Source organism: Macaca fascicularis, chromosome 5, assembly GCF_037993035.2.
Source record: "Macaca fascicularis isolate 582-1 chromosome 5, T2T-MFA8v1.1".
Classification (NCBI taxonomy): domain Eukaryota; kingdom Metazoa; phylum Chordata; class Mammalia; order Primates; family Cercopithecidae; genus Macaca; species Macaca fascicularis.
In genome coordinates, this window is record NC_088379.1 from 147,530,997 (window position 1) to 147,551,108 (window position 20,112).

The 20,112-nt window shown below is 37.7% G+C and overlaps 1 protein-coding gene across 6 annotated transcripts in view; it reads right to left on the bottom strand.

The window, feature by feature from the left end:
- The window catches only part of INPP4B (inositol polyphosphate-4-phosphatase type II B), an 822,790-nt gene that overhangs the window by 366,886 nt on the left and 435,792 nt on the right, over positions 1 to 20,112 (bottom strand). For 5 of the 6 annotated variants that reach the window (XM_005555983.5, XM_045391863.3, XM_005555981.4 and 2 more), the window contains one exon: positions 452 to 570. In XM_005555983.5, the coding sequence (XP_005556040.1) occupies positions 452 to 570 (119 nt within the window). Of the gene's footprint in view, positions 1 to 451; positions 693 to 20,112 lie in introns of those variants that run through there. The other variant, XM_015450857.3, reaches the window with a different exon arrangement.

Sequence of the window (20,112 nt, forward strand, 5' to 3'; positions counted from 1 at the left end):
AACATGTTTAAAATTTCTCTAGGTATCGTACAACTATCTTTTTCTTCTCAAAATAAATATTTCAATTTAAAGTCTATATGTTTTCTTTATTCTATGCTCTATATGAGAATTTAAAGTGGGAACTTTTTTTCTATCTTTGGAAGAAAAATAAGCTCTTTTTACGAAAAGAAAAAAAAAAAGACAAGTTATTTTGTCATTTGTTCGTTCCAGTAAATTATCAACGCATTGCTTAATAATCTCAGGTATGTGCTTCTTAATGACAGAGGATGGTAATGCAGCATTACTACAGACTATGAACTAACTTGTTTCAGCTGTTCATTCAAATCCAGAGATGGGGCAGGGGAGGTGGGGGGAGAGGGAGAGCGAGAGCGAGCGAGTCAGCGAGCGAGCGAGAGACAGAGAGAGAGAGAGAGAGAATGAGAGAGATTAATGTAGGCACACAGCATCTCACCTCCACAATTTCCGTGCTGGAGTATCTTGTCAGACTCTGCTCCACGGGGTGGATTACGGAGATCTGCACCAGTGTATTCAGTTTACGATCACGGACAGGAGCCACAAGATCCTTGCATGCTGACAACGGCAGAGGAGACAGAAAGAAAAGAAACTAACACCATATCTCAGGGAAAACTTCTGCGCCAGGCTGAAAGTAAACTTAGCTACAGCACTGAAGGAAATCTCCTGGGGCTCAGGCTGGTTTTTACAGAGGAAGTCCCTTGGAAGTACCTTACAGAAATAGGAAGTCACGTGCTGTGGAGCTGAATTGAGAGTTCATTTCCACTGACCACATTTGCAGTTCATGCAAGTCTTGATTGGTCTGAGATCCCAGCTCTAATGCGTGACTATGCACACATGGCTCAGAAACCTCAGTGACTTTAATTAGTCATTAAGCCCTGGGCTTTAACTCACACTCCTTGAGGATGTGAAAGTTGATTTGGGTCATATCTGGGAAACTTTGGTGTTCCTTATTGACATGGATTGGATTAGATCAAATGTTTGAATGCATACTTGGCCCTTACCTATGTATTCACTAGAACTGGCCTCCCACAGTAATACACACCAACAGAAAGAAAGAGAGCAGTTTCCCAACCACAACAGCACACAAGCAGGGGAAGAGGAAGCAGAGGAAGAATTTTTAAAGCCCTAGGTCTGGAATTCAAGCTAAGCCTGGAGGAGATGGGTTAATTCTTGCCCAGGGGCCACAAAAGTTAAGGACTTTCCCTTGAGACACCAGGCTCATATTACAGACCCTCACCACCATACCATATTTACTTGAATATTTTCTCCTCTCACATATCATTCCCCCAATTTGAGGAAGAAAAATCCAGAAAAATATTCCTTTTAAGCAAGCCTGAATCTACTTTCCTCTCTATCCCCGCCACCCCCACCTCCCACCTTTGAAATAATAATTTTATTCCCCTCAGCTGAGTTTCTGAGATGTAAAGTGCCCTCACTAGAGGCGGTTCAAGTTAAATTTGGCTGGTGGCTTGCTGCAGGCTGGAGCTGTGGATGGGGCAAGTAGCCCCGGGTCCTTGATTTCATGGTGAGAGAATGCAGGGTTCTATACCATCCCTACCCCACTTCCCAGACCATAACAGGAAGGGAGAGAAAGATGAGGTATTTAAGGTATGTTGTGGTCAGAGCCTGCAAGGTCCTCACCATTGTTAAAAGGTAATGTGGCTTAAATCTGAAACTTGAAAGCAAAGGAAAGTATAGATGCAATTATCACCTTTCAGTTGCTTACAGATATCTCTTTTAGAAGTCCAAGGAGATACAAAAAGCAGGAACTTTGGAATGAAACAAGCCTGGTTTTAGTCCAGTTCAAATAGCTAGGCAACACTAGGAACATTATTTAACTGCTTAACTTCTTGCCAGACTTTGAGATCCTGCTGCTTCTGTATGGCATTTTGTCATTTTTTTTTCCTTATATAAACCACATGCCTCTAGTAACAGAAGAGAGCTTATGAAAGCATGTATGGAAAAAACATAATAGCTACAAAGTATTTAACCCTTCCTATTTTTGAGGCATTTTGCTAATTATCTCTGTATTCCTTAAAATGGTGCTTTGAATTATTTCAGTTTTACATAGAACTAGAACTGCAGGCTTAGAAACATGAAGCGCTCACATTTACACTACTGGAATTCTCTGGTAGCTCACATCCTACCCCACTGGCTTCATTTCTCTTCTTGGCATACTGACCTGCTCTCCTGCACAACGGTACCTCTCTTTAGAAGACCCACCGCCACACCACGATTCTTTATTACTCAACCCAAGAGACTTACAGTTTTAAAAAATACTGATGCCAGGTTTCAATAATGTCAACATATCACCGGAAGGAAAGAAAAAGCTAGATTTAGATTTTCACTGTTCTTTGGTGGTTATTTTGATCATTTCCTTTACTTGCAATATGAATGTGTTTAATTTTATTGCTCATAAAATTAAACTGTTGGTTTTCTGCTCACAGTAAACAGCTCTTTTTCCGTTTCCTGATATTGACATATATCTGTCAGAATTGTAAAGTTGAGGCCACTGTGTTTCAACTACAGGCATCTTGCCCACTTTCTGCTTGTAGCCCCATCTTTTATCTTGTGAGCTCATGACACCTTTGCTCAAAATAAGTCACTTCTTTTCTGAGTTCTTATCAGACTTGATTGTGGGCTGTGGTTAGTTCCCAGAAATGAGCAGCTGTTCTCCATTTTATCAGAGACACTCTCATACTCATTCCCCATAAAAACAGAGAAAATTTCTATTACACTGAAATGTTCTGTCCAACCCAATTTGCACATCCCCAATACTGATAAAAATAATGATGATGCTCTGTATTTTATTATATTCCATATCTAAAAACAATAAGGTTACATCTTGTCAGGAAAACAATAATAGTTACATCTTGGGCTGCACTTTTTTCTTCCTACAGCTCAGGATTTACTGTTCCCTAAGTCTTATTCCCTGGAGAGACCCTGAGATCAGGCAGAATTCCTAAGCTGTACTCCCAGATTTCCTGCTTTCTAGTTCTGTGGCACTGATTAAGTCACAAACTCTGACACTCAATTGCCTCATCTATCTACCTCCTTCTCAAGGTGGAAGTGAGGAAATCGGGCCTTTTTATAAACTGACTTTTCTATGCAAAAAAAGTTTACTAATATCATACTAATATATATTAATATCAACATTTACCACTATCTGATGTTTTATTATTGTGTAAAATTGTTTTTATTGACTCAGTCATACTCAACTTTTTAAAAGCTGTTAGCAGGTCCAATATTTCTCCATAAATACTAAATTAGTACGAGTCATTGCATTTCATAAGGTGAAACCTATTCACATCATAGATCTATACATACTGAATCAGTCCCACCAGACAGCTGATAAATTATGAGTGATTGGACTGTTTTGTGAAGATATTACTCACACGATCACTATAAAATCTAATCTGCATGAGAATTTTTTAGTAGCCAATAGAGAATCCTGAAAAAATCTGTTTTCAGGGGAAAAAAAAAAATAGTGGCTAGGTGAGGAGGATTATGCCTGGAATCCCAGCAATTTGAGAGGCCGAGGCCAGGGTCACCTGACGTCAGGAGTTTGAGACCAGCCTGGCCAACATGGTGAAACCCCATGTCTGCTAAAAATACAAAAATTAGCTGGGTGTGGTGGCACATTCCTGTAGTCCCAGCTACTTGGGAGGCTGAGGCACGAGAATTGCTTGAACCCCAGGGGCGGAGGTTGTAGTGAGCTGAGATCACACCACTGCCCTCCAGCCTGGGTGACAGAATGAGACTCTGTCTCATAAATAAATAAATAAAAAGTTATATCTGTCTTCCAGCTATACTTACCACTACTCATTAACCAAATAAAATTCTACTCTAGAAGTGGCCTGAATCTGTGGCCTTCCTCAGCTCAGAAGACTAAAAGAAAGCAATGCTTTGGGATTTTGCTTCTGTTTGGTTTTATTTAAGAATTCTACCCACTTCAATCTAATGGTCAGTAACAAACAAATGCTGCTGCAATCATTCATTCATCAGTAGATTTTTACTTTTATTTCTGCCTTCTTAATGGCTTTGTTTAGTACTGAGTTGTTTGACAGTGTTCTTAGAACTCAGAAGAGTTTAAATATGCAGGAGGTTGATAGGTGGGGATTCTAGTGTGCTTGTATCCAGTGTATTTTTTACTGGAATGGGGGAAAAATAATAATACAGAAGGAGTGCATTTTTAAAGTATAATTTGTGACTTGTCATCAGAAAAAAAATAAAGAGCAATAAGTGACTTTTTATTTCCTGATTAATTTTGCTATAGTAACTAGTAACATGGAGTTCACATTCTACTATGAGTGGCTGTGAGTGAGATGCCTACAGGCATCCCCAGCTCATATTTATACAGGAGCCAGGCAGTTTTCACTCTATGAGAAGAAAATCCTCAGTTGAAGCATAATGATAAAAATAAATGGAGGGGGCCACATTCAGTGACTCACGCCTATAATCCCAGCACTTTGGGAGGCCAAGGTGGGCAGATCACTTGAGGTCAGGAGTTCGAGACCAACCTGGCCAAAATGGCAAAACCCCCCGTCTCTACTAAAAATACACAAATTAGCTGGGCCTGGTGGTAGGCGCCTGTAATTCCAGCTACTTGGAGGGCTGAGGTGGGAGAATCGCTTGAACCCAGGAGGCGGAGGTTGCAGTGAGCTGAGATTGCGTCATTGCGCTCTAGCCTGGGCGACAGAGCGAGATGCCGTCTCAAAAAATAATAAATAAATAAATAAAGAGACTTAATATCTCCGGTGAGTGAGACTCTCTCTCAAAAAATAATAAATAAATAAAGACTCAATATGTCCAGGGAGGGCTAGGCACTGAACAAACTGGAAAGCTTATGCTATGTCATAAGATGGAACCTCTATAGAAAGTCATTGCCTGAAAAAATGAAGGCCCTGTGTCCTTGATTTTAGGATTTCTCCAAAGCTTGAAATCCACAGTCACTGTGCAGGTGAACAATGGAACAGCCACACAAAATACATCTGGTTGCTAGATTTGGCCAGAAGTTTTTCTGAGGAATAGAAATTGCCAAATTCTGGTCTTGATGCTTACAGCTACTACTTAGCCTCTTAGGAAGAGGGCACAGATTATCTTCTGCTCCAGTAGTTCTCATTGGAGAGTCCAGAGGTAAAAGGCAGGGATCTTCAGGAGTTTTGTGAAATCAAAGATTCTGTCTACAACAAAATACTGCTTTATATAAAATACCAGTTTCTGTTTCCTGTAGCCATCATTTCAAAATCAGGTAAAGGTTATTGAGTCTGTGATCCTTTCTATCATTCCAACCGATTTTGGCTGGAAGCCTAAAAATACCTCTTGACTCACATCAGAGAGCTCAGTCTCAGCAATAATCAATTTGAAGTAGAACACAACTGTTCATTCAGGTGCTTTTGAGTTCAGCAACACTGCTCGAATTCAAGTAGTTGTAAAGCATACATTAGACAATGGGGGTGTCAACAAGCAGGTGGGTGCCCCAGGCTTTCATGAGTGTGGTGGTGTGAACGACTGAGGCACTGTGAATTGGTGGTCAACAGAAGTGACCATCTCTTTCCCTCTAAGAAAACTGTCTTCTGTGAAGTGAGGTCTTTCTCTTGCCTCACTCTCACTTCATCTCTCTTCTTGCCATTCATTGTTAATGGAATCTAACAAAATTTATCCTCTTTCTTCCAGATCAAAGCAGTGGCCACAGGTGGGTGGGAATCAGTGAGGGGGGTATGACAAGAATTTCCACATCTCTACAATTCTGTACTCAAAATTAACCAAAGGAAATTTAGACTTAGAGGAGAAACCACATACCATAGCGTATGCAGGAGAAAGAAATTTCTTTTAAACTTAAGATAAAACCTTATTTAAGAGAGATATATATAACTTTGGATGAATTACTCAATCTCTTTGAATCTCTATTCTAGCATCTGTAAAACGGAAGTAAAAGAACACACTTCATTAACTTGCTATAAAGACAATAAAGTAATGCATACAGAATGCTAATATGAGTCCCTCTAAATTATTACTGACATTAATATAAATATACTGTGCATTAACACAAAAATAGATTTTATCTATCCTATATTTTTAAACTAATCATATGCTTAAGATATTCCAGATTGGTCCAAATTTTATATAAAGTTATTCTTTTTTCAGTAAAAGCATTTGTTAAATATATACCTGTGATTTTTTTCACCTTCTTGTTTTCAGATAGCTAAGTATACATTTTTTAAAACTCTTTACTAGATCATGTGTTAATTGTGAAAATCAGAGACATCATTAATATGCTTCTTTCTGTGAAATCAGATGTGTACACCTGCACTTGTAATTTTCACCTCTAATGAGGCACTTCCAAATGAGAAACTAACAATGGAGAAAGCAAAGTTGACTTTCTGTCTCCCAGCATATGTGCTACATGTAAATGGTCAACTCACCCTTTAAGCAGGGGTTTAACTAGGAGGTTAGTGCTCCATTACTCAGTGGATGATGGCCCACAGGGGAGCATTTGCTTAACTACTGAGATGTCCCAAAGGGTCAGGGAAAGAGTTGCTTCTCTGCTCTGTACATTTCCTTCATCAAAAAGGAAGACTGTGGATGCTAGTAAAGCTTCTTTTTCTTGCATTTAAAACTAAATGTTACAGCTAGAGCCCAATATAGTCTGATAGAAGCATACCTTCGAGTCTGATGAAAGCTTACCTCTTATACCCTCTACAGACACTGCATAAAGCAATGGGAGAGATAAATCCATGCCTGTTAAGAGCAAAAAGGGCCAGAGTACAGAGGACATTGGCATCCTCAAACAGAAAAGTGGCCTTAATACAAACAGGGGCCAGGCACAATGGCTAATGCCTGTAATCCCAGCACTTTGGGAGGCCCAGGCAGGCGGATCACTTGAAGTCAGAAATTTGAGACCAGCCTGGCAAACATGGCGTAAAACCATCTCTACAAAAAATATAAAAATTAGCTTGGCATGGTGATGCGCATTTGTAATCCCAGCTACTCGGGAGGCTGAGGCACAAGGATGACTTGAACCAGAGAGGCAGAGATTGCAGTGAGCTGAGATTGCACCACTGCCCTGTAGCCTGGGTGACAGAGTGAGACTCTGTCTCAAAAACAAAACAAAACAAAACAACCCAGAGCTTTAGGGAAATAACCATTTGGCTTCTTGCTTCCCTCAATAGCACCATTCTTAACTTACCATCATTTCCCTAAGGATGCACAAAAGACTTTTACAGCCTAGGGGGCAGTTTTGTATTCACTTCTCAAATTCTTAATGTTTGTTCAGGTTTCTCAAAACTGTCACATATATATCCTTCCTCTTTGTACTCCACAAAATTAAATTCCACTAATTAACTGATAAGCCAATTTAGGTTACGTTTCCAGTCCAATAAATTATTGGACTCCATTATATGGTTTCACAGTTACCATTCCATACCAGTGATTACATCTAGATTAAATCAGTTTACATCATACATTAAAAGATATATAGAGCACTTAAAAAGCCTAATAGCCCCTCTCTCTAATTACTTTACTAGTATAATATGCTTTCCTATTTTTAATCTCCTTTGCTTTTTCTTGTTCTTTATTCTTTTCCCTCAAGAATTTTAAGACAGCAATTTTCTGAAGCGTAGGAGGTCAACCTCTCCAGTTCAGATCCCCTGAGTACATTCAGAAGAGGATGCTGCCTAGGCTCAGTGCACTACAATCCATGATAATTCAATCATATATAGTAAAATGGCAGAATGTACAGTGTTCCTGCCCAGACTAATATTCACACAATGAGAATTGCACAAGTAGTTGGAAATACTCTCCTCACTACTGACTATCTGTTTATGGTTATTTCTTAGAAGAATATGGTTCTATATCATGCTGAGTTGATTTATGGCCATTAATATATATCTTCCCAACTGTATTCTGTATTCTCTGTAAAATCTTTGAGTCTTTAATTCATTGAGAGTAGCTCTCATCTTGTCCTTCCTCTCATTTTAGCTTATTTTCAATTGGGCAAGCCTGTTTTTTATAATTTTCCTCATTTGACATTATTCCTTTTTGTTCTCTTCTCTGTTGTCTCATATTTCCTCTCCAACATATGTTTCTGTCATCACTCTGAAAGATGAGCTTATCAAAGTCACCACTCATATATTTTATAAGACTTGGGACTCTAGGAGTCAAGCACACACTGCTCTTAACAAACCACAGCTTCTCCCGTCCCTTCACTGGTGGTGGTAAAGTCTTTATAGAAACAAAATAAAAATGTGTTATGTTCTCCTTAACTTTTGTGTGGGAGATTTTAATTAGCACACACTTCCTAAGGGACCAGCATCGCTGCCAACATAATAGACATTTGTTGGAAAAATAAGAACAAATGTATAAAAGTTGGCATTTTAAAAAATTAGAAAATGTGTGGGTTTTTTTAGTTTGTTTTCTTTTGTCTTTTAAGGCACTAGGTTCTAAAAATTAATGTCCCAAATTCAAAGTCAGGGTCTTTCTCTCCAAGAAAGACGATATCCATATAAGGGAAAACAACAGTATTCATGTTAGATTTCTAAAAGGTCAGCGGATAAAAGCAATTCAATGTTTTTGAATTGTTTTGAAAGAAAAGAAATCAACCTAAGGAATCAGCACATATATACACATAAACTAAATGAGTGAATAAACATACAGACAAATAAATAAAGCCATTCTAAGGTAATAATCTCTTAGGCATATTGAAATAATGCTAGATAATAGTATTCCTACCTTGCAATCATAAAATGCTAATATTTTCCATATTTTAGGGTTATTATTAAAGATAATACATAAAACATGCAAACAAGGTGAAGAGTGGCAGGAAGCATAATTTGCTAAATGCTTAATATGTGCCAGGAAACATTGGCCTTAGGCTCTTTCCTTGTGTTAGCTCATGTATGGAACACCACGCCTTCTGCTGCCTTACAGTTCCATTAGTTCCATATTCAAATATTTAACTAACCAGCCAGTCAATATTTGTGGTTACACTGTCTGGCTCAAGGATAAATACTATCTTTTTATTTAACCAATAGCTTACTATTCAGTAATCTGAGTTAATTTGTTTTCAATAATGTCATTCTGCTTAGTCTGGTTGTCTGCATTTTCAATGGTGATTTAGCTTTGCAACAAGAATTTTAAGACTATCAACACTCTGATGATAGAATCCAAATAAAACTTGAGGAAAAGATGAATCTAATACCATGGGGAGAAAACAGATGACAGAGTTATTGAGGAATATAGGTGATAATTTGCAAGAGGGAATTTAAGAGATTTTGTTGTAGAAATATTGCTTTAGAATTCTTGCCACATTGAGATTGGAGCACCAATGCTCCTAAATTTCTTTACAACTGATTCACTTGTAAATTAAACTGATTTCCTTGAAGTAAAATATTAGATTCAGACTGTTGAGAAATAAACCCTGAAATAAAATTTGTTATTTTTGTACTATCCTATAACAGAACAATATTAAAACATGTCACCATATTTTATGTGGGTCTGTGTGTGTGTTAAATAGAAATGTGCTGGCCTTTTAAAGAAAAAAAAATGGCTGAGAAGATAAAATTCACTTCTCTAGCTGGGAGTATTATTGATACTAAAATAAACTTCACACCCAGTACCAATTCTCAATTTAAGTATCACTGAAGAATCAAGAGGGAAAGAAAAACAGCACAACCTCTGCCTGGAACAATGGTGCTCACGGGAAATGCTCTTGGATTGTCTGTGCTGGGAGAAATGAAGATGCCAGTTGTACAGCAGACAGCTTATTTGCACATGAAAAGAACAAATTTGGTTCAAATCACTGTTGTCAGTACCAGAAGACTCCCATTCTCAAGCTTATGTCCTGTTCCTTTAGTTTCTCAGGTCAGTCCTCAGAAAATCCTATTTTGTTTTGCTTTCATGAATATTACCTAGGTGGCTGAGACTCCATCTTCAAGCAATTGAAATAAAAACAAATCTGTGCCCTCATCTTTTCTGGTTTTGATATCCCACACTTCGTGCCATAAATTCTAAGCTGGCCTAGCACCGCCTATCGTTGCATTCAGACTTGGCTCTTTTTGTTCATGCTCCAAATCCAAGTTCCACTTTGGAAACAACAAGTGTTTGCAGCTTTCTGCTGCTCTTTTCAGCGGGAACATATGTGCTGCTTAAGAAAGGATGAAAATGTTATTCCAAGAAGGAAAGCAGGTCCGCCTGAATACTAAAAGCAATATTGTGAGTCGGTTCATGGAAACCTGTAGTGTTAGGATTGGGCTGAAGAAGTAAGTGGAAAAAGAAATGCAAGGAACCACCTTAATTAAGCCTTTACCACCCCTTCTTCAGGGTCCGAGGTGGCAACATTTTTTTGAACATCTACCACTGATGTGGGAGCCATAGGATTTCTGTCCAGTACAAGCATATGGCCCATGAGTGGATTCAGCAGTGCACATAGGTTATTGGGGAGGGGCCGCTTCCCTGATCTACCTCTGAACCAAAAGATGAGGCCAACGTGGCTGCTGGAGAAAGGTTACAGAAAGGGTGGCAGGAAAGTCAGGGCTTCAGTTACCAAAGGTGGATGGCTAAGGGGAGTAGACTCAAGGTGGCTGGACTCCGAGTAAGTGCACAAAATGATGTCACGCAAGTATTTAGGAGTTTGAGGGAGAATAAAGAAAATAGGGACCTGGAATGTTGTCTTAAGGAGTTGAAAGTCTCCTGAGGTAATCTATTTGGGCAGGAGGTAGCAAGCAGACTGGAAGGCAGCTGTTCAATCCAGATGACTTCACATACAACACACTGACTCACGGTCTGGGTTTTACCAAATCCTGAGCATGCTTTCTCAAACCAAAATATTTCAAGAGAATTGCATTGTGCGGATGGCAGTTAAGGGCTTGAATTTTAGGAACTGGTGTCTAAATTAAGGTTAAAAATTATTTAAGTAATTTTTTTTTCCTGAAAATTTGTTTTGGGCTTAGTGGCTATGTGTCAAGCTAACCGTTTTTAGAAAACTGCTATTGCTCGAATGCTAAATATTTTACCAGTAGAAATAAATTATTAAATTGAAGACATATAAAAAGAGATTAGGAGGTAAGAGGAATAGGGAAGAATGAGAAAAATAGATGGTTCTAGGGGCATAATGAGCTTCTCATTTTATTATCTCCATCTAGATCATCCTTTGGGAAAGAACCAGTTTTGAAGCGCTTAAAGAAGATAACTCCAGTTTCGTTTCAGTCATCAATCATGTGTGATTTTGTGTAGGCAAAAGAAAATCTCAATATTCATTTGACTAACTGGGCTTTGAGGGTGTCGATTCTTCTGTCATAAGATAGTTGACTCACAGGAAATAAAACAAGGTTCATACAGATAAGCTAAAGCTAGAAATGACTAGTGATCCAGGATATAAGAACTAAGAGAAGGAGGAGTCTATAAGTGAGAAAGCAAATCTGGGCTGGCTGGAAAGCAGAAGGTCTAATTATTTGGAGCAAAATCCACCAATTCAACAGTTTGTGAAAGCAACCTAGATCAGACAACTTCATGGGAAAGAGTGGTTCTAAGAGGATCAGTGTTTGAAGGGAAAAAGAGCATACTTCTCGGAATATTTGGGATCTCCAGGAAGAGCAGTTCAAACGAAAGCTCAGCAGAGTGGCTGCTAGCTCAAAGTAAAAGGCCTCAGAGCCCTAAGCATACAGAAAGTTTCAGAACAGAGGAGTAGTTTACACTACTCAAATTAATTAAAAAGAACCTCTTCCAGGATGCACTGTAGCCTAGGCAAGATGAGAATATGATGTACCTTCTCTGTAAGGTCTTCTTGGCAGTTCTTACTTGCTCTACGCTCCAAATTGCCAAAAGTTGAGGGCCATAGATTCAGTCCTGACTGTGTGATTTGGGGTTGGTTATGGAGTCTTAAGTATCTTCATCTGGAAATGGGGATGATAATTATGTTTATTCTCACTTAGTGCTTGTGTGGATCTAATTAAATAAAATGTGTGAAAAAATTTATTAAATTCTTAACAATGTATTAGTAATATACTTCTCAATTTCATCTATATTAGCTCAAACAACTTGCAAAATTGGAATTATTATCTGCAATTTACAGATAAGGAATCAGAGTTTCAGGGACAGAAAGGGATTAACCCAAGATAATAATTAGAATAATATCATTAGGGAATCACTTATACATCTAGCACTATTCTTAGCACTTTAGGGATGCTGTCTGATTCAGTCTGCAAAATGACCCAGGAATGATGAATTTTTCAGGACTTTTGAGGCAGAGTCAGGATCCAAAGGCTCGCTGAGGCTGGCAGTCCAAATACCAGCCTGGCCCTGACTTCCCTCAAGGGCACATGTTGTAAGCTAAAATTTAAGCTCAAATCTCCTTCTGTCAGTCTATTTCTATTATTTCAGTTGTCTGCTCTTGTTGTTATTTGTATATGTCTGTTCTTAAGAACATTTCTGCAGGAAGACTGGTTGCTTCTCTGATGCTGTCATAACACAGGAATCTTCAGGTTACACTGCAAGAATTTTGGCTCCCCAATTCTACACAGGTATGCAGTCATCAGATACGCAGTCTAATTATAGATCTCAACTTGTTCACCTCAGCCTATAAGCTGATTCTTCTTGTCAATTTTCCCTAAAAGAACCCCAGGCCAAAAGACTCTATTTCTCTAAAATTTAATATATTCATTTGAAAACAATGAAAATTTAAAAGTTAAATAACTATATTCATTGGAAATTTTAAAATGGATTACTTTTTACAAATAATTGTGTTGGCAGTAATTATGAAACATTTCAAGGGAACATATAAATATATTGATTTATTTTATGAATAAATGTGTGAGGATAAAGCAATGGAATTCATGCATATCAGCCCATAGATATTTATTGAATGTTCAAATGTGCCCAATATGATTCCAGGTAACGGTTTCACAGCACTAAACATGAAAACAAATTCCCTGTTTTATGGGACTTACAGTCTAGTATGACAAGAAATTTTTTTAAAAAACAATGAGAATTCTAAACAGTGTAATAAACTTGAGAGTGTTAGGGACTAGTGGATCAGGCAAATGTTCTCTGATGAGGTGGCATTTGAGCTGTGACCTAAAACATACCAAGGAACCAGCTGAGGGGGAACAATAAGTGCAAAGACCCAAACATCTGACCTATTTGAGAAGCAGAAAGAAGCCCCATGGGTTGATGGAGAGTGAGCTAGAAAATTAACACAAGGTAAGGTGAGAATGGCCTGCTCCCTAAGACCCATTTTGATTTTATTCTAAGTAAAATTGAAGCCATTGGAAGATCTTAAGTAGGGGAGTAAAGAAGTTACGTTTATATTTTTAGAAGAATGGTTGTTCCATCAGGAAGAGACTGAGCAGGGATAAGAATAGAAACAGACTCACGAGGACTTGCCTGCTGGCCTGGGTGAGAGCTCACAATGGCTTGTAATCGAAGGACAGTGGTAGAGATGGAAAGAGGTGGTGAAATTCAGAATATATTTGCAACCTAGAACTTGCAGGACTTGATGATGGATTTAATGTGAGGTTATAGAAAAAGAAGAATCAAGAAGGCATTATGGTTTGGGGATTTGAGTAACTAAGTGGATGGTGGTGTGCTTTATGGAGATAGATATCATGGGGGAATTAAAAAAAAGTAGAGATTTAAAAACTCAGGTTTTAGCTATCTTAAAATTTTTAAAATACCTCCTAAACAAGCGAGTGGTGTTATCTGGTAGCCAGTTGAATATGGGAGTAGAAAGCTCGGTGGAAAAGTGAGAGCAGGAGTTACAAATTTTGAAAACAAAGGCTTACAAATATTACCTAAAGCTGTGGACCTTGGAATTACTTAGAGGGAAAAGCAATTTGCATTGGGATAAAACTAACATTCTAAATTTGAACAAATTTTGACCTGGAATACCCACATGCTCAACCTCACTTCTGCCACCTTATCACTGTGGATAACAGCTGAGAATAATCTCTTTGTCACTGGTAGACGTGATGGAGGTGTAAGGGACAGAGAACTTAAGCTTTGGACTTTTTTCTACCAGAAATGTCACTGCAGGCAAGTCACTTAACCACTCAAAGATTCAGTTTCTTCCACTACAAAATAGGAATAACATTGCCTTTGCCAACTACAAAAGCTCAAATAAGAAGCATTTTGGGAAAGACTGTTTTGTACAATAGAAATGTAAGAGAACTTATCTTTAATCTTGCATTGCACTCCATTAAGTCTCTTCATGTCCCCATGGCATGGTCCCCAAGTGACTTAGGATACATTTGGATGCCATCTGCTCAACAAAAAAACTGACTGACAAACTTCAACCATACAGACAGCAGCATCAGGCGACCTCTCTCTCTCCCAACCCTGGTGGCTTTTGATTTTACAGAAAGCAAAAGCATCTGATAAACAAAGCCCTGAGGTAGTCCTGATTCCTCAGTCACCCCTAAGTAGCAACAGATGCTGCATAGAGAGACCTGTTTCAGTGACCAATGCTCTCAGTAATTAGACAATGGAGGGAGAAAGTAATTAGGTAAACCACACAGAAATAGAAATAAACTGTATGGGATATGTTGGTCATGGATGAAAGACAAATTTAAAAAAAAGTATAAAGGAAACATTTAGGGAAAAATAACTAATAAATAATTTGCTCAATCCATGTTGAATAATCAATTTAAGCCTGTGAAGTTAAACCTGATTAAAGACATGCTGTAATTAAAAAGTTCCTACAATGTATTACTTAGAAATAAACATGACAAGAAGAATAGATCTATTTTATGTCAACACAGTTCAGTTAAATGATATAGTCCTGGCAGGAGAAGTGGGAGAGAAGTTTGAGGTCTTACATACTTCTCATTTATTAATTGATGTATCATATCTCATATCTGCAGGGTGCACCAAACGAGAATTTAGACCAACGTCACTAAGAACAGGCTATAATCCAACTGCAGAACACGCTAAATCTTGGTCACCAGAAAACCACTACCCACCCGACAGATGTGTAAAGAAGCTCCAATTGGTTCGTTTTCTCTTCTTTCAATTAAATAACTGTATCAGAAGTACAAAAACCTCATATAGGCCTTAGATAACCTTTTATTGCTGTTCTCTTTCCCATTCCTGTGCTTTTAATCATAAACCACAAAGAACATGGTCTTTGGAATTAAAATCCAGATTGCTCTACATTCTAGACATATGCCTTCACACAAGTGAATGAACTTGTCTGTGAAACATAGGTAATGGGAAGCAACTGTGGAGTCTGTAATACGAACAAAGGAGAAAATATCAAAAGTGTTTAATGCCTTGTGCTTAGAAGGTGTTCAGCAAGTGATGGCAATTACTATGCACAAAAGGGCAGTGGCTAGACTCCCTGCTCAAGGAAGTTTAGAGTGTGATGAAGTGATTTATTCAAGGAAATATTAATCATATGTTAACCAACCACTTACACTAATTCATTTAATCATCACAAGAACTTTATAAGGTAAATAGTAATATCCTTCCCGTTTTCCAGATAGGAAATAGAGATTCAGAAACATTAGGCAATTTTTCTAAGGCCTTATAGCTATAGAGTAGCAAAGACAGGATTCAAACACTAGCAAGTTGGCATCACACTCCTAGTTCTTAGTTGGAAGCTATACTGCCTCCCTACTTAGGCTCAGTTTCAGCCTGGAATGCAAATCCATTTCTATTTATTGTCTTTTTTGTTGTTGTTGAGTTGTTGGTGAATGCTTGTTCTGAAAAATATCTCCTTGAAAGTACTGCTAGTTATCCGATGCTCTCAAAATTGACATAGCTCAAAGAAAGGCTCAATGGGAAAATTATTGCCTACATAAGTAGGCAATTAGAGGCACAGCCTGCCTAAAAAGTCCTCTCTGTCCAGCTCAGCATGGCCTGAGCCTCCTCTGAGTTTCATCTAGCACAGCCCCAGAGGCAGTAAGACTCAACACATCATGATACCTACATATAATTTGGTGGCAATAAAAATGTTTAAAGACTTGTGTTCATTTAGAATTTTAAAATGAGTCTCTGATATACATGCAACAATTATAGAATATTGCAAGAGAATTTCTAGAGCTTTAATCTATTTTAGAGTGGAATTATAAGCAATAAAGAGGGAAATGTAAATGAGCATTAAATGCATCACCTTGGAAAACGAGCTCTAGGATTTCATGTATTTTTTCTATTTCTTTTTTTCTGAATTATCTCTTGTGTTCCTCCTAAACCAACTGAAATCCTGCTCATTCTTTAAGACTTGGTCCAAATACCTCCTCCGTTGAGATCTGTTTTCGATGCCATTGTTATAACGAATTATACTTGCTCAGCACTTCTATAGTTCTTGGCTTATGCCTTTATTTTGCCCTTATCACAATCTGCCTGACATTATCAAAGTTGTTTATCCTCATCACCTCCTGAAAACTCCTAGGAAGTACGAATCAATGAGGAGGGGGATATTGACTGATGGTTAAAAGCAGGAGCCTCTGAATCAGACAAAACTCAGCTTAGATACTGACCCCATCATTCAACTTCTGTAAGATCTTCGGAAAATAGACCTTTGAGAATCTAAGATTCTTAATCTGTCCAGTAACGACAATATGGGAGGAGATATTATGGTATGAACTCAGACTCCTGGGTTCAAAGCTTAGGCTCACCACTTTACCTGTTTATATTTAAGTTTTCTTACATAGAAATCAGGGTTGATAAGAGAGCAATTACTCATAATGAAATAAGAAGTAATTAATATATGTAAATTATTTAGAACAGCATATGGCAAACAAGTAAGCACTCAATAAATGTTAGTTACTTTTAATATTATTATCCTGTAGAATTGTGGTGAGAAATACATGACATGCTATTTGTAAAGTTAAGCCCATAATAGATGCTGAAAAAATGGTAATTGTTGCTGTGTCCTCCTAGGGCTCTGAACAATGACTTGTCATTAGAAGGCGCCCAGAAAATGGTAGTTCAGGGAAATGCAATGTTTTATAAGGGATGTGTTATACTACAAGAAGCAAGAAGGCCAGCTGTGGTGGTTCATGCCTGTGCTCCCAGAACTTTGGAAGGCTGAGGTGGTAGATTCACTGGAGCCCAGGAGTTCAAGACCAACCTGGGCAACATAGTGAGAACCCCCTCTCTACAAAAAATAAAAATAAAAAAACTAGCCAGGCATGATTATGAGCACCTGTGGTCCTAGCTACTCGGGAGGCTGCTGGCGGAAGGATTGTTTCAGCCCAGGAGTTGGAGGCTGCAGTGAGCTATGATTATACCACTGTGTACTAGTCTGCGTGACAGGGTGAAACCCAGTCTAAAAACAAACAAACAAACATAAAACAAAAAAACAAAAAAAAAATCAAGAAAATAGATGGCAATAAATTTATGATGAGGCAACAAAATATAAAATAAGGCAAGCACAGGCCTTGTTTAATTCTTAGCAGTTGCTTCTCTTATCGCATCCCATGTGGTGAAGTAAGAGTTTTATCAATAGAATAAATGTGAAAATATTCCTCTGTGCTTGGTATTCCCTTCAGCTAGCATACCATGTAGAAGGTAAAAATACTGAAGAAGATATACTAGAACCCTCCATTCTCCCACTGGAGTTTTAAAAAAGTCAGAGCCCTATAATCATTTATAGAACAGAGACCAGCAAGAGAGTAGGATTGTGAATATAGAAGATAATTCATAAGTTGGGCCTCCTATGATTTTTCCTTTTAGAAAAACATATAAAACAATGCCTGATTTATAGCAATTTATAAAGTATAAATGGACCTGACATGCAGGTTAATGAAGGCCCTTGCAATTTGCAAATGCTGTGTCTGTAAAGATATGAGACATTTTCTTGTCCAGATTGTCAGTGGGGCACATTTTTATACATTTTTAAATACCGAGCACAGAAAACTGATCACATGATTTTATCTTTTTTTTCCCTAAATGGGCTATTAAAATACAGTACCTGCATATACAAAATCCAAAGTCAGTTCACATTATTTAATACATGACCTAACAGACAAAGTATTTAGAATCCGCCCTCTCCTGGACAAAGCCTTAACCACCAAAGGGGATAAGCACTCCTTATTTATAGCCACTATAATATTTGAATTAACCTACCTGAGGACTTCTTGTCATTGTACTGGGACATATTGTTGTGAAAAAACTGAATTTTAATCATCAAACTCTAGGATGGTACACATCATTTACCTGGTACAGATGTATACTGAATTGCATATCCACATGACACTTCTTTCAATCATCCACTTCCATAGAAAAAATACACCTTCTACAAGTGGTGGCTTACAGAGTGAATATGAAGTTAATTTCCTATTAAAAAAACCTTTATGTATTTTTTATATATTAAAAAAATTTTAATATATACCACTCTTCCCAAAGGATCAGGATGTAGATGAATCAAGAATCTTATTTGAGGAGAATACTATTTTCATTTTCCTTCTAGAAATACAAGAATGGCGGACCTTTCTATATGTAGCTTGTATAATAAATAATTATTTATTGTGTGTCTTTTTTTTATGTTCTGAATTTGGAGCTTTCATCTTGTTCCAAACACCAACCATCTGCTCATACAGCTCTCCTACTCTAGAATGTAATTTCCCCTTTCCTCTAATTATTCTAATCCTATTTCCTTTCTTCAAAAATTGGCCTTAGTCAGTCTTCCTTAGTTAGCCTCAGTGACTACTCTTTCTCATAAAATTTTTATGCAATACCTAATGTTCTTAGGTATCCTAGGAAATAGTTTAGCTGTTAAATGATTTTTAATGATTTTAAGAGTAGTAGTTAAATTTCTCTAATTCTATTTAGAGTTAATTAAAGGCAAAAAGCAGAATTTTACTTCTTAAGATATGCCACTTTTCTTGCTCAGTGCATTCAGCTTATTTATTAAAAACAACAACACTTGATTATGAAATTTACATGTGTAGTTTGCAAAGACTTTACAAGATATAGAAGAGCATAACAAAGGAAATAAAAATTCTACCAACTGATGAGAACCATGATTGAAGATACACACACCTTCCAATCTTGTTCTCTTGCACACAGAGACACAGATAGTTAAATAAAGGCCATATTGTGCATATAGTTTGTTATCCTGCTTTTAAAACTTTCATATTCTTTTGTGTGATGAAATATCCTTCTGATAAATGATTTTTAATGACTGATTAATATCCTATCTTATGAACATATGTTTCACTTTAAAAATTAAACAATAACTTCTGCTGATCAACTCTGAGTTGGGGATGAAATACAGTGGCCTTTACTTTCTTTCATCCCTCCTGAATTTGACATAGAAGAAAAGTCAGGGAATGAGATGGTGAAATAGAAAAAAAGAGGGTTAAATATGTCTAAAAATGTACGATGGATGGCTACATTCTAGATATAATTATGATGTGTTTCTACATTGCCTATTATTTATTTTTGTGATAATTTTTGCTATATTAATATAAAATTATAGCAGCTAATGTAGATTTACCCATTTTAGAGAAAACCTAGAAATAAAGGCTTTGTTAAATAATTTGAATCACAGGTTACTCCAATTTTATGTGCCAGTAAAACCTATGGTGAAGGAGTCAGCATATTTTATTATTTTTTTTATTTTTATTTTTTTGAGACGGAGTCTGGCTCTGTCACCCAGGCTGGAGTGCAGTGGCCAGATCTCAGCTCACTGCAAGCTCCGCTCCCGGGTTTACGCCATTCTCCTGCCTCAGCCTCCCGAGTAGCTGGGACTACAGGTGCCTGCCACCTCGCCCGGCTAGTTTTTTGTATTTTTTAGTAGAGACAGGGTTTCACCAGGTTAGCCAGGATGGTCTCAATCTCCTGACCTCGTGATTTGCCCGTCTCGGCCTCCCAAAGCGCTGGGATTACAGGCTTAAGCCACCGCGCCCGGCCTGTCATCACATTTTAAATTTAAGAGAAAAAATTTTTCGAAGAAAATTATTCTACACATAATATATGGATTCTTAAAAGAAAACAGCTCCACAAAAGGCAAAAGATCTAACAATCTGTTGGCTTCAAATCCCATATCTCTCCATCCTTTACTCACTAGATGTTCAGCAGCATCCAATCACCAGGCCTGATCCCATTATTCAGATAGCTGCAGCTTAGTTAAAGGTGAAAGTGAGGGGACAATGCAAC